Genomic DNA, 14386 nt, shown 5'->3' with positions numbered 1-14386 from the left:
AGAGATACCCGGAATTTATACTGTAGGGATGGTCATTTAATGAAAGTCAAATGTAAATATTCTAATATTTTGAGATACTGGATTTTGAACTTTCATTAGCTGTACGCTCTAATCAACAAATTAAAAAAAAAAAAAACTTTTGAAATGTTTTACTTTACATGTAGGGAATCTAGTATAAATGAAAGTTTCATTTTTTTAAATAATTTACAATAAAAAAATGAACTTTTTCACGATATTCTAATTATATGACCAGCACCTGTATACCATATATCACCATTTAGCCAAAAAAATAACGAGATGTGACTTTTTGCCCATATCGCCCAGCCCTATGAAGACCTAGAGTCAGAGTAAAAAATAAATAAATTGAAGAAAATTTTACTGAAGAATAGTTTGCAGTTTCATCGGCAGAAGCCAGCTTCAAGTCTCACAAGGAGTTTGTAGGCCGCTCTGCATACATTCACATTTCCACAGCAATTATACTCTAACAGAGTCCACTAACTACGTCATTACTTAGGTTAAAATGATTCTGATTGGCTAAGAAAAATAGACAAAATTTGTAATCTTCCACATGTGGACAGATAGTCAGAAGCATATCTCCATCCATCACGATGCTGATGCTTGGACACTGAACTTAGACACATGAAAAGGCATCTGCCAGTTGGCCCAGACTTTAACTATAACAGGAAAGATTCCCAAAACGTACTGTTGTACTTTTCTCTCAGTGAGGTACAGACAATATTCATCATTATTATCTAGTGTTTGAAAATGTCATTCAAATAATTTAATATTTAGAAAGATAAATGTTGATTAATATCTTAAAGCGTATAATATTTTTTAGATGCTGGGGCAGAGATTGCTTTTGTGCTGGATGGCTCTGATAGCATTCAACCAGATGACTTTCAGAGAGCCAAAGATTTCATCTACAATTTTATGTTAAATGTTTGGAAAGCATGTTTCAATGCAAGTATACACTAAAGGATTTTATGACACACATTTATAGCTGTTTGAAGTATAATTTAAAATGTATTTTATCAACAAAAAATCCCTCTCTCTTCAGTTTAACTTTGCAATAGTGCAATACGGCAGTAGCATCAGGACAGAGCTCTCTCTTCTAGAAAATAAGGATCGTGCCAGAACCTTGCAAAAGGTCAAGGAAATACAGCAAATTTTCAATCTCACCAACACTGCCTCTGCCATCCATCATGTCCTGTGAGTTTACAAATTATGATGTGAAACACTAGACATTTTAAGTGTTTGATTTGCATGCATCACTTTTGTTGGTAATATGTTAATGTTAGGGTCTCACTGGTTTCATTGGTTGTTTGCAGCACAAATATTTTCATCCCTGAGAATGGATAAAAAAAAAACTCCAAAAAAATTATAATTGTATTGTCTGACGGGAAGATTTTGGGAGACCCAATGAATCTTACTGATGTTTTGAACATGCCACAAATGAAAGATGTCACTCGCTATTCCATTGGGGTGAGTGTTGTGGTGTTTATTTATTGTGTTTTGATGATTTCATTGAATTGTGTAGGGATGTAATGATTCACTCAACTTCACGATGCGATAGGATTCACGATACTGGTTTCACAATGTGATTTTCTCACAATTTTTCACCACAAAATGAACAAAATGAAATTTAAGACAAATTATAAATGAAATGGTGTTTTTTTTTTCTTTCTGAGACAAAATGCTGCATATTTCTTTGTGAATTTTAAATATTGGGTCAAATAAATAAAACTAAATTGAAATTTTAGAACTAATCCCAAAGAAGTCCCTCCAGTTAGATCTTCCAATACTGTTTTCTTGGGAGAAGGTTTGTTTTGGCTCAGCTCGTTCTATGTCTGTCTGGTCAAGACGCTGCTGATATAAGTAGTAAAATCAACAATGTACAACAATGACAGGTTTCACATTGTAATAAAGGCAAGATTTTAATATTTGCTATAATTTGTATTTTTACACTTTCAAGAATTACTTTTGAACACATTTAGAAAAATATGCTATAATAATCTACATGTTGTTAAAAAAAAAATCCAGTAACATTTTACAGTAAGGTGACATTTGTTTACATTAAATATATTAACTGACATGAACTATTAACAAGCAATATGTTACAAACTAGCGGTGTACAAACACACACAACGAGGAATATAAGATCAAGAGTCAACATTTACTAGGTAATCCAATGGAACATACAGGAACACAGGAGATACACACACTAGTAACGTAAGATAACCGACAAACAAGTGAGGTGACTTTATATAGCGAGTCCAGATGAGAGATAATGATGATGATTGACTTCAGGTGCGGGTGATGGTGATGACATGTAGGTGCAGGACAGAGGGGATGCTGGGAAATGTAGTGCAGGAACCGGTGACTGTAACTCAATACAATTTCTGCAGTATTTATTAATCTTTGCTTAATGTTAGTTAATAAAAATACAAATGTTCATTGTTTGTTCATGTTAGTTCACAGTGTGTTAACTAATGTTGAAGTCCCCCTGTGGTGAAAATCAAGTTTTTAATGTTGTTTATATGTCTATGTGGTGTTTGTAATATGCTTTAAGACAAACCATGTGCAAATTCATAAGTCAACACCATTGTTGAGTATTTTCTCTTTAAAACGGCAGTGATCTAAAGACAGTTTCAAAAACTACCTTGTAACCAATCACGTCAACGTGAAGGCAGGCTTTAGCATTTCATTAACTATAACCGATCTGAACCAGGAGAGTCTCAAGAGAATACATGCTGGTATATTTTTCTGTTGATATGAAAAATAGGGTAGCAGTATAGTGGGTGTTTGATGTATATTCCAGGGGCTAAATATCACATTCTTTTGAGTCGATTCAACCCGCGAACAGGAAAAGCCACCCGCGGCAACAGTGTAAAAGTAGCCCAGTTCCACAGGAAAACCGCAGACGTGGCAACACTGGTGACCGTGAACGGGAACATGGTTTGTAACATTCGCAACACATTATTAGCTGTTTGATAACATAGTTAAGCAAAAGGCTAATCATATTAATTACCATCAGGTGTCCAACATTGTAAAAAGCAATAGGCCTACCATTGTGCCGCGTTTCCCTCAGTAAGTTGACCGAGTGGATCTCTGAGCTCATGCAAATGAGTGGAGGTGGGGCAAATTAGCATATTCATAGATCCGTGTATATTAAATGAAGCAAGGCTGTAGAGTTACATTCATGCTGTTTTAAGGCATGAAGAAATGTTTTTGTCACAGGAAAAATGTTTAAATGTGTCACTTTAGTGATCAGAGATGAGTTTTAAGGGATAAAATGATTGACTACAGGGGAACTTTAACAAATGCAACTTTTGATTTTAAAGGTGCCCTAGAATTGAAAATTGAATTTACTTCGGCATAATTAAATAAGAGTTCTGTACATGGAAATGACATACAGTGAGTCTCAAACACCATTGTTTCCTCCTTCTTATGTAAATTTGATTTGTGCAAAAGACCTCTGAAGAACAGGCGAATCTCAACATAACACCGACTGTGACGCAACAGTCGGAATCATTAATATGTACGTCCCCAACTTTTGCATACACCAGCCCATGTTTAAGGCATTAGACAAGCCAGTGTTAACGTCTGGAGCTGCACAGCTGGATCAACAGACTTTATGCAGGTAAGCAAGCAAGGACAATAGCGAAAAATGGCAGATAAAGCAATAATAACTGACATGATCCATGATATCATGATATTTTTAGTGATATTTGTAAATTGTCTTTCTAAATGTTTTGTTAGCATGTTGCTAATGTACTGTTAAATGTGGTTAAAGTTACCATCGTTTATTACTGTATTCACGGAGACAAGAGCCATCGTTATTTTCATTATTAAACACTTGCAGTCTGTATAATTCATAAACACAACTTTTCTTTATAAATCATGTTAACATCCAAATGAATACTATACTTATATGATCTGATGCATGCATGCAGCGTCCATGAGGAACATTTTGTAAAGATCCATTTTGAGGGTTATATTAGCTGTGTGAATTTTGTTTATGCAATGTATTATAGAGTCGCGATCCTGGGGGCGGGGAGCGCGAGCATTTAAAGGGGACACGCACTGAATCGGCGCATATTTAATTATGTCCCAAAATAGGCAGTTAAAAAAAATGAATAATAATAATAATTTTGAGCTGAAACTTCACAGACACATTTAGGGGACACCTTAGACTTGTTTTGTTTGACATTGTTAATAAAGAGTCTTCTGTGCAGTCACAACATATCTGTCTTTTATTTCTTGCTTTTACATGTGCTAGGTTTCTTCTCTTTTTATTTTAATTGTATAGTACTCCACACATAACTTAACACAGTGCCATCTAGTGGCTTTCTTAAGTAACAACAATCAAATATCATCACATCCCCCTTTCTTTAAAGAAAACATCAAAAAATAAACTCAATGTATTTATATAACACATTCAAACTTGTACTTATTAAACAGCTAATGAAACTTATAAACTAAAAAAAAATAATAACATTTCCTCACTCCTATATTTAAAGCAATTTCTTACAGGTTCAATCTATCAGGTTTTTTAATATGTCTTGTAGATCTTCTAAGTGCAACTGTGTGACTGTTTGATGTTTGAGTATCTGTATGCAAATCAGTTTTGCGGTCAGTTGTTTTGGACAGCGCCGTTGAGTCAGACACAGCATTGCTTTGATCCAAGTCTTCTACTTCTTTCTCAGTCTTTAGCAGATCACGTCTGTTACGTCTGAGGATTTGTCCATCATCTGTTTTCACCGTATAAGATCTTGGAGCTACTTCTTGCATAACTGTAGCTTTTTTGCTCCAGTTCTCATCACTCCTGATTCTGACAACGTCATCCATCACCAGTGGTTGCAGACGTTTTGCAGACCTGTCATAGTAGAACTTTTGTTTTTCTTTCAATTGCTTGAGTTTCTGCTTCATTGTGACATGCCCTTTTTGTTTTGAACAAGATGGCAGTGTGGTGCGAAGTTTCCGATTCATCAGCATCTCAGCTGGGGCCATACCACACTCCAATGGAGAGGTTCTGTAATTGAGCAAAGCAAGGTATGGATCAGACTTGCTGTCAGCAGCCTTTTTCAGAAGTTGCTTGAGAATATGAACACCTTTCTCAGCCTTGCCATTTGACTGAGCATACTCTGGACTAGAAGTGACATGTTTGAAGTCATATTGCACTGAAAACTCTTGCCACTCTTTGCTGCTGAAGCATGGGCCATTGTCACTGATGACAGTCTGTGGTATGCCATGTCTTGCAAAAATTGATTTTGCATGTGTAATTACGCACTTTGTAGACATGCTAGATAGTAAAGCCAATTCAGGATAATTTGAGTAGCAGTCGATCACCACTAGATAATTATTGCCTTTCAGATGGAAAAGATCCATTCCAACCTTCTCCCAGGGTGATGCTGGTAAGTCTGGAATTATCATTGGCTCTTTGATTTGCTTATTTCTGAATTTCTGACACGTGTCACACTGTCTCACCAGATTTTCGATGTCTTTGTTCATTCCAGGCCAGAAAACTGTATCTCTCGCTCTCCTCTTACATTTTTCTACACCGAGATGACCTTCATGAATTCTGTATAGTATGTCTTGTCTCAAGCTTTGTGGAATGACGATTCTGTTTTGTTTCAGGAGAATTCCATCCACAACACAAAGATCACCTCTGATGTCATTGTATTTTGGAGATGAACCCCTCAGCCATCCATTATCCATGTTGTCAATGACAGCTTGCAATTCAGTGTCTTTTTTGGTTTCCTCTGCTATTTGCTTTGACTTTGCATCTGACACAGGAAAAGCAGTACGTACCATGTTCACATGAATCTCAACATCTTCTTCTGTTGCACTCCCACTGCTTCTTATGGGTGCTCGTGAGAGGGTATCTGCCAGCACTAAGTATTTGCCAGGCGTATAAACCAAATCGAAATCGTACCTGCAATTTCATCATTAGTCTTTGAATCCTTGGTGTCATTTCATTCAGATTCTTTTTTACTATTGCAATTAGTGGACGATGATCTGTTTCAGCAGTGAAGGTGGGAAGACCATATACATAGTTATGAAATTTCTCCAGCCCAAAGACTAATCCTAAGCACTCTTTCTCGATTTGTGCATATCGACACTCAGAATCAGTCATGGATCTGCTTGCATACGCTACTGGTTTCCAGATATCATCATCAGCTTGCAATAAAACTGCACCAAGACCATTCTTGGAGGCATCTGTGGACACTTTGGTTTTCTTAGTTGGATCAAAGAACTGCAATATGGGTGCAGAGGTCAACGTTAATTTCAACTGCTGCCATTCAGCCTCATGTTCATCTGTCCACACAAAGTCTGTTGTCTTTTGTAGGAGTTCTCGTAGGCATGATGTTTTTGCCGAAAGATACGGAATGAACTTTCCTATGTAGTTCACCATACCCATCACACGCTGTACTTCTTTTCTGTCTGTAGGACTTTTCATTTCTAGAATGGCATTTATCTTCTCGTTGTCTGGCTGTATCCCTCGACTTGACAGCTTATCTCCCAGAAACACAAGTTCTTGCACACCAAACTGACATTTGTTTTTGTTTAGTTTCAATCCACTTGATCTGATTTTCTGCAGCACTTTGGTCAGTCTGTTATTATGCTCCTGAAGTGAAGATCCCCAAATGATGATGTCATCTATGTATGCTCTGACTCCTTCAAGTCCTTCAATGATGTTCTCCATCGCTCTGTGGAATATTTCTGATGCAGAGACAATTCCAAATGGTAGTCTGAGAAACGAATATCTACCAAATGGAGTGTTGAAGGTACAGTACTTTGAGCTGTTCTCGTCCAGACGTATTTGCCAAAATCCTTGTGAGGCATCAAGCTTTGTGAAATATTTGGCACCTGACATTTCATTCATTATTTCTTCGCGCTTTGGTATTTGATAGTGCTCACGCTTTATGTTGTCGTTCAGATCTTTTGGATCCATGCACACTCTTAAATCTCCATTCTTTTTCTTCACACACACCATGGAGTTCACCCAGTCCGTTGGCTCTTCAACTCTTTTGATTACTCCTAATGTGGTCATCCTGTCTAATTCTTTCTTTAGACGATCCTTGAGAGGTGCTGGGACCCGACGTGCAGAATGCACCACAGGTTGTGCACTTTCTTTCAGCTGGATCTTGTAAACATAAGGTAAGACACCAAATCCTTTGAAAACATCTGCAAAGCTCTGCATTATGTCATCCACAGAGTTACTTGTGCTCAACACTGAGTTGTCATGGTTAATGTGGTACACCCTTTTGACAAGATTCAAGCTCTCGCAGGCTTTGTCACCAAGCAGGGACTCCAGGTTCTCAGCAACAACAGAGAACAGTAAATGATGCACTTTGTTTTTCACTGCTACTTTTAGCTTGCATATTCCTAACGAGTCAATGCTTTGTCCATTGTAGTCCTTGAGCAGTATTGACTTTCTCTTGATTTTTGGCTTGTCTGTCATTTTTTTGATGTCTGACATGCTGATTAAGTTTGCTTTTGCACCAGTGTCAAGCTTGAGAGTGACCAGCGCTCCATTAATCTCCAGTGGTGCTATCCATTTGTCATTTTTGACAGCATCCTCTTGACTTTGTGCATCAATTGATAACCTGTCCATTATATATGTTCTCAGATTCTAGCATATTTTCACAGGTTACCATGCCGACGAAAAATGTGTCGCTCAGGTCAGTTTCTTCTATCATTTTGACAGATCGCTCTTTTTGTCTCACTTTTCCTTTAGAAAAACACTGTTTTGCGAAATGATTTTTACCATTACACTTCGCACATTGTTTTCCAAAAGCTGGACACTGCTTAGGCAGATGTTCGGTACCACATCGTTTGCAGCTATAAGCTCCATCCTTCTGTTTTACAGCTCTGGACATGCGTCGCTTTCCTTTGAAAGATACTGCACCGATTGTGGCATCTGCATTTGAAGACGCAGTCTTTGGCATCATCTCACCAAATGTTTTCACATGAAGTTGAGCAAGTTCACTGGCCTTGACAAATTTTAATTGCCTCTTGCAAAGTGAGCTCTGTTTCTCTCAGTAAACGTTGTCTGACCTTTGCATCACTGATGCCAAAGACGATTTGATCTCTTATCATAGATTCATTTAGCTGGTCAAAATTGCATGTCTTTGCTTTGAGTCTGAGGTCAGTCAGGAAGTTATCAAACGTTTCTTGCTGTTGCTGCACACGTGAACGAAATACATATCTTTCATAAGTTTCGTTCTTTTTGGGTGAACAGTGAGCAGTAAATTTGGCTAACACATCATCAAGCTTGTTTTTGTCTTCATTCTCATCAAAGACAAAGGTATTATACACTTCAATAGCCTGTGGACCAGCAATCGTAAGTAGTAAAGCAACCTTACGTGCTTCTGGCTTTGTGTCCATCCCAATGGCTGTCATGTATAGCTCAAAGTGCTGCCTGAAACTGCGCCAGTTGCTGTCAACATTTCCCGTGAGCTTTAAATTCTCCGGTGGCTTCAAGGTATCCATTATGTTGCTTTCACAAAAGGCTGTTCTTTTCTTGATTTAACTCCTGGTACCATGTTCTGTTTGACATTGTTAATAAAGAGTCTTCTGTGCAGTCACAACATATCTGTCTTTTTATTTCTTGCTTTTACATGTGCTAGGTTTCTTCTCTTTTTATTTTAATTGTATAGTACTCCACACATAACTTAACACAGTGCCATCTAGTGGCTTTCTTAAGTAACAACAATCAAATATCATCACAAGACTTATATTACATCTTGTGAAAAAGGGTTCTAAGGCACCTTTAATAATGTATTAGTAAATGGTGACATTAACAGTAACTAAGACTAATAATTGTTGTAAAAGTATTGTTCATCCTTAGTTCATGTTAAGTAAAGTAGTTAACTAATGAACTTTACTGTAAAGTGTTACCAAAACTCTATACACATTTAGAAAGAGTACAATAAATACAGTACCTGCACAAACACAGCTTTCTCCTTCAGTCTGTGAAATACATCCAACATTAGATACGTTGTGCTATTAGTGTATATTAACATCATCTTGGGGTATCTGCACATCAACGCTTTCATTTTTAGTCTTTGTAAATGTATGAGGATGTCTTTGTATGAAGGAGGATGGCTCGTCCTCAACATCAGCGCTTACTGCTGCTACTCTTGACGCTCAACTTGCTCGCTGTTCTCGTGCCTGTAAAGCGGAATCACAGTAATCTGCTTCAGGGACACCGACCCTGCTGTTTAAAATGTGTATCGCGATTCTTTTCTCGAACATTTCAACCAACTTGAATTGTCACATATTTAAATCGATTTTCAACCGACTCATGGAGCATCATTACATCCCTAGGATTGTGGCTTGTTTCTTTTATGTTGTGCCAATTCCGTTGTGTTGTGGTTTGTTTTCATTGTGGTTTGTTACAATTGCACATTACTGTAATTTATTTTAATCTGTCCTTGTAGATACTTCTAGGTTCACCAGTCCTACTAAAGCACTTACAACAGCTATGTTACTTGGTTATTTTATAGATAATAGTTTTTATGATTTAACAAAATATATCATAAAACCCATACACTTGGATAAATATTGTTATCTTTAGGTTGGTGAAGGTATTCTGTCTAATCCTGAAGCAATAAAAGAGATGAAGGACATAGCAGATCCTGATCAATTTTTCAGTGTTTCCAATTATACCGGATTAGACGACATTCTGTCCTCACTGAAAAGTATAATTGGAATTAAAGGTAAGAAATGTTTCAACATCATGCTTTATAATAGAGAAAGGCATTTCCCTTTCGAGGGAACTCAATGCTATGGGAATGCTTTCAGTATGCGCCGGTGTCTGAAGTCATGGCAGTTCTATTGGCTGATGGAGGTCAGGTGAAATCAAGACCAAAAAATGGCACTTGCATTAAACGTCATCAGTTTCTATGTCTTTAGGAAGCTGCATGTCTGTTTGTATTCACATGAATTGATTGTCAGATTGTTCATCTCACTCGGTGTTAGACAGTATGGCCAGCAAGCATTTTAAGAGTTGTGAGTCACCATGCCCTTGCTTTATTACGAGGGATGACATGCGCAATTTGTGTGCAATGTGTTTGGAAGCAGAGCACGCTTAGTCTCTAATAATGGAAATCACAGGTGGAGTTGGCGGAAGAGCTTGAGAAAGGTGTTTCTCTTTTCTCTTGCTCTCTCTTCCGACTCCGACAGCCCCAATTTGGATCCCGAAGCCTACTCGGCAATTTCTTCTGATCCAAATAAGGTCCTAATGCTGGCCGCATCCAGCTCTGAGGAACTGGATGTGGATGTTGTTGTGGGAGCCTCAATTGATCCACTTCCTCAATCATATGCATATGAGGAGCTGCTTGAGGTGGTAACTCATGCCGTAGCCAAACTAAATTTGGACTGTCCAGAGGAGAAATAGGAAGTAGCTCACAGTAAGCTCGACAAGCATTTTTTCCTGATCTCCACTCCACGGTGTCGGGATCATGGAAAAACCCCTATTCAGCCCACATATTCAACCTTATATGGGGAAATGTCATGGAAACAATCTTTGGCATTGTCCTGGAGGGGTCCAGCTTGCCTTTCTGAAGGATCTGGATGTCGGTGAGGGATTATACCCTGAGCTGGTCAAAGAACTCTGCAGATCTTGCCCTCCATGCCACCCAACATGACACTGGCTGTTCTATGGCTGCCATGTGGCTTAGGGTGCGTTCACAATTGTAGTTTGGTTAATTTTGTCCGGACCAAAGAAGAAAAAAAAAAACATTTAGTCCTGGTCCGATTAGCGTTCAGATTGGCAATTTTATCACCGAACCAAAAGATATCGAACCTTAAGGCATATGGATACATTCACAATGTGAATGGTCGGATTTTATAACGTATTGCCAATTTTGAGATGGAACTTACAGAACATCCAAAACAATGCTGTGTGCTGAGATAAATGCGCTCGTTGTGTGTGTGTAGCCTGCATGTGATGGTATTTTGGCCAGCTGGGAACTCGTGAAGAGCTTATAAAACACGTAAAGTAGTCAAAACAGCGGCTGGAATCCCTCCGTCACACACAAACGATCTGCTGCGTGGAGATGCGCATCTGATGCCTGTGATGGGCAAACTCGCAACTATGACGAGAAAAACCGACATGCGTGAGGATTCTGTCCATTTTAGGGTCTCGTCTTCCTGTTTTTGGTTCGTTTACATGTCTTTGGTCCGTGTTGCGTTCAAATATCATTCGAACCGCACCAGAGTTCGTTTGGAAGCGGACCTAGACCCATCTTTTCAGCGGTCTCGGTCCGCTTGTTTGGGGCGCACCAGGGTTCGGATGGCAGCGTTCACACATGTTCAAATGAACCGCACTAACCGAGCAATCGCACCAGGGTTCGTTTTAATAGATGTGACAAGTGTGAACACACCCTTAATCTATCGGGCATTAAAGAAAAAGTCTTTCTCCTGGATGCTCTGATTTCTTCTCCTGGCCTGTATGGCAATAAAGTAAATGCTGTCACCGACAGGTTTCAGGATGTGGTGACTTTGACCAGCCAGTCCTGGCCCTAATTCCTATAGGGAAGAGCAAAGCGAATAGTCCTGGAAGGTTTATCAGATGCTCCATTCAAGCCCTTGGAGTCAGCTTCATAAAAATTTCTGACTCTTAAAGCGGCTCTGTTACTGGCATTAATGTTGTTTAAAATAGTAGGAGACTTGCAGACCCTTTCAATAGCCTTGTTCTGATTGGACTTTGCCCCTGGACTGTTCACAGTTATTCTGTCCCTAGACCAAATTACATTCCAAAGGTGCCTTCTTTGACCGCTCAGTCGTCATACTTCAGGCATTGTTCCCTCCTCCATTTTGATCACTGAGGAAAGAAGGGCTTCACATAAATCTTTAGATCCCGGACTGGACTTTATTAACCACACAGGCTAGTGGCATAAATCTAGTCAATTATTAGTCCAGCAAATGTGCTGCAGTCACCAAGCAGTGTTTATCGCACTGGATCACAGATGTGATTCTCTGGCCTATGAGGCACGTGGGCTGTCTTCACTTCTACGAGTCATGCCCCACTCCACTCAGGGTGTGGCATCCCTTAAGGCATTATATAAGGGTGTGCCTTTGCAAGATGTTTGTACTGCAGTAAGGTGGTCCTCCCTGGACACATTCATAAGGTTTTACAGATATAGATTCAACCCCATGCTCACTGGTCCTTTTGGGTTGATTGATTATTTTAGCTCAAAATGTATGTGCTTGTGTATCTTTCATAGCCTTGCTGGGCAAGCATCTTTTCAGTATGACAGCATGGGTATTAATGTTCCCATAGCGTCAACGCCATGACGCAGCATTGAGTTAACTCTGGTTTACATGTGTAAACCCGGTTCCCTGAAAAGGGAACGAGATGCTGCATCTAGTGGCCATACTTCAATATGCCTATGCATCTTCCTTCAGATGATTCAAATCTGTTGACGTTTAATGCAGGCACTGTTTTATGGTCTTGATGACGCACTACGCTTCATCATCTGACCTCCGTTGGCCAATAGATTTGGCATGATTTCACATGCACTTCAGACACTGGCACACACTGGAAGCATTCACAGAGCATCAAAACCATGCAGGACACTGGGTTTACATGCAACATTTTGTGTTATAAAATGGAAAGTTTCCATTCTAAACTCTGATCTGTGAAAAATACAAGGGCCTAGACTTTAGCCAAGAGGACAAAAAGCAAACAACCCATGGTAGGGCAAAACTTGAACAGAAATAAAACTTACTAAAACAGACAGTTATCCTGTTCCACTGTACCGCCCCTGCTACACATACCTTTCAAAAGAGACCAAAACCATGCATATACTCCAAATGGTTCAAGAACAGCATGCAATTTACTTTAAGAATGGGTATGCCTTTTTTAGGCATTTTAGGCAAATTTTACAGGAATGTTAAGGGGTTAGAAACAGGTAAAAACTATCAAGACTACCAACATGATCTAGACAGGCTCAAAGACTCTTGCTATAACCCAGTTGTTCTCAATTCTGTAATCTCCACGCTGTGTGGGCAGATGATAACTATGTTTCTCGCCTGGATAAAGCAAACCATTGTCTCGATGACATCATGCACTTGTGCATTAAGGCAGAAACACACCAAGCCGAGGCCAACGAACTAGTGGCGATGAAAGCAGACTGCGGGGTTAGCTCATGTCAGGAGCGTCTGGGTCCAAAGTTGCCCTGACACGCCAAACCAATGCTCGACAGCCAACGGCAAAGTAGCACGTCCGTTCTGCGCCTGCGTAAGATGAAATGCCTTTCCGTACCAGCAGGTGGCAGTAGCTGAACAGCCAATAAGAATGATCAGATGGCCTGACGGCCCGACGAGCTCCGATGCCGATTCAACATGTCGAATCAGTTGAACAAAAGCTGAGCACCAACTTCAGCCAACGGTGCAGAACACACTGAGAAAACTTAGTCGGTCGACGAACAAAAACTGCCCGACGGCCGACCGTCAGCTTGGTGTTTTCCTGCCTTCACGTTCAGTCAGTGTTTCATCGCCATCTAATGGCCTGCCAGCAGAATACAGTGTTTTCTGTATGTGGAAAACTCAAGCATATTATTGTTGTGTAAACATACCCTAATATCTAATCCTAATCGCGACAATATTAAGAAGCCAATCCCCACACTCCTTCTCTCAGATGGCTCAGATATTGAAGAGCGTTTGGTAATTTACAGACCGAAGCACAGATTGAGAAGAAGGGATTATTTATATGTATTTGTTATAAATAATAAAATATTGTTAAATGCCTGAAACGAAAAATGAAAAGGAATGTTTTAAAAATTCAGGTCATCTTGGAGTTCATTTATTAAAAGCACATTTATTTTAAATTAGGCTACTTGAGACCAGAGGTAACCAATATCAGACCAGACCCGTGTCCAAGTCACTTGTCCAAGTTTTGGACCCAAACCTGCATAGACTTCAGGATATGCATGGATATGCCAAAAAAAAAAAAAAAAAAAAAAGGATTTTTGGTGGCAGTCTGAACATAGGTTTAACAGACTAGTAGCTTTTTCCGCTGACATATCTACTAATTACTCAATCATTTTCTCTCTCAGATATAGATGTGTCTGGTCAGGCTAAATGTGCTCATAGCTGTGCGAATGTGCCGGGATCGTTCCGTTGTGTGTGTAATCTGGGGATCGAGCTGGACACTGATGAGAATCACACCTACCGTGAGTAGAAATACACTCACATTAACACACACTCTGTGAATCTTTTAGAGTAATTTGAAGTAGAACCAAAAAAACCTTAAAATTACTGACATGTGGAATTGGTTTACTAGAGCCAAACACAAACAGTCCATGATCAGTCAGTGTACAGTAGCTATTGTTGTTTGACAACATGACAGTTGTTCGGCTGAAGAAACATCTTT

The 14386-nt window shown here is 39.3% G+C and overlaps 1 protein-coding gene across 1 annotated transcript; it reads left to right on the top strand.

Moving 5' to 3' along the window:
• The first annotated feature begins 1059 nt into the window (after positions 1-1059).
• LOC125248283 (integrin alpha-E-like) lies at positions 1060-14194 on the top strand. The gene is made up of 4 exons (XM_048160003.1): positions 1060-1209; positions 1329-1482; positions 9584-9725; positions 14070-14194. Exons 2-4 carry the CDS (start codon positions 1420-1422, stop codon positions 14192-14194), a joined length of 330 nt encoding a protein of 109 aa, XP_048015960.1. The 5' UTR covers positions 1060-1209; positions 1329-1419.
• Positions 14195-14386: the final 192 nt, after the last annotated feature.

This window comes from Megalobrama amblycephala, linkage group LG16 (genome assembly GCF_018812025.1).
Source record: "Megalobrama amblycephala isolate DHTTF-2021 linkage group LG16, ASM1881202v1, whole genome shotgun sequence".
In the NCBI taxonomy this organism is placed as follows: domain Eukaryota; kingdom Metazoa; phylum Chordata; class Actinopteri; order Cypriniformes; family Xenocyprididae; genus Megalobrama; species Megalobrama amblycephala.
The sequence above is the reverse complement of the archived record's forward strand: the minus strand, read 5'-3'. Positions and strand labels throughout refer to the sequence as shown.

What these genes read in the sequence shown, in the direction of transcription:
- LOC125248283 (XM_048160003.1), top strand. Translation starts at nt 1,420, where the DNA reads ATGAATCTTACTGATGTTTTGAACATGCCACAAATGAAAGATGTCACT. An exon ending in TCACTCGCTATTCCATTGGG is followed by an intron (nt 1,483 to 9,583) that starts GTGAGTGTTGTG and finishes TGTTATCTTTAG; the next exon opens with GTTGGTGAAGGTATTCTGTC. An exon ending in AAGTATAATTGGAATTAAAG is followed by an intron (nt 9,726 to 14,069) that starts GTAAGAAATGTT and finishes TTTCTCTCTCAG; the next exon opens with ATATAGATGTGTCTGGTCAG.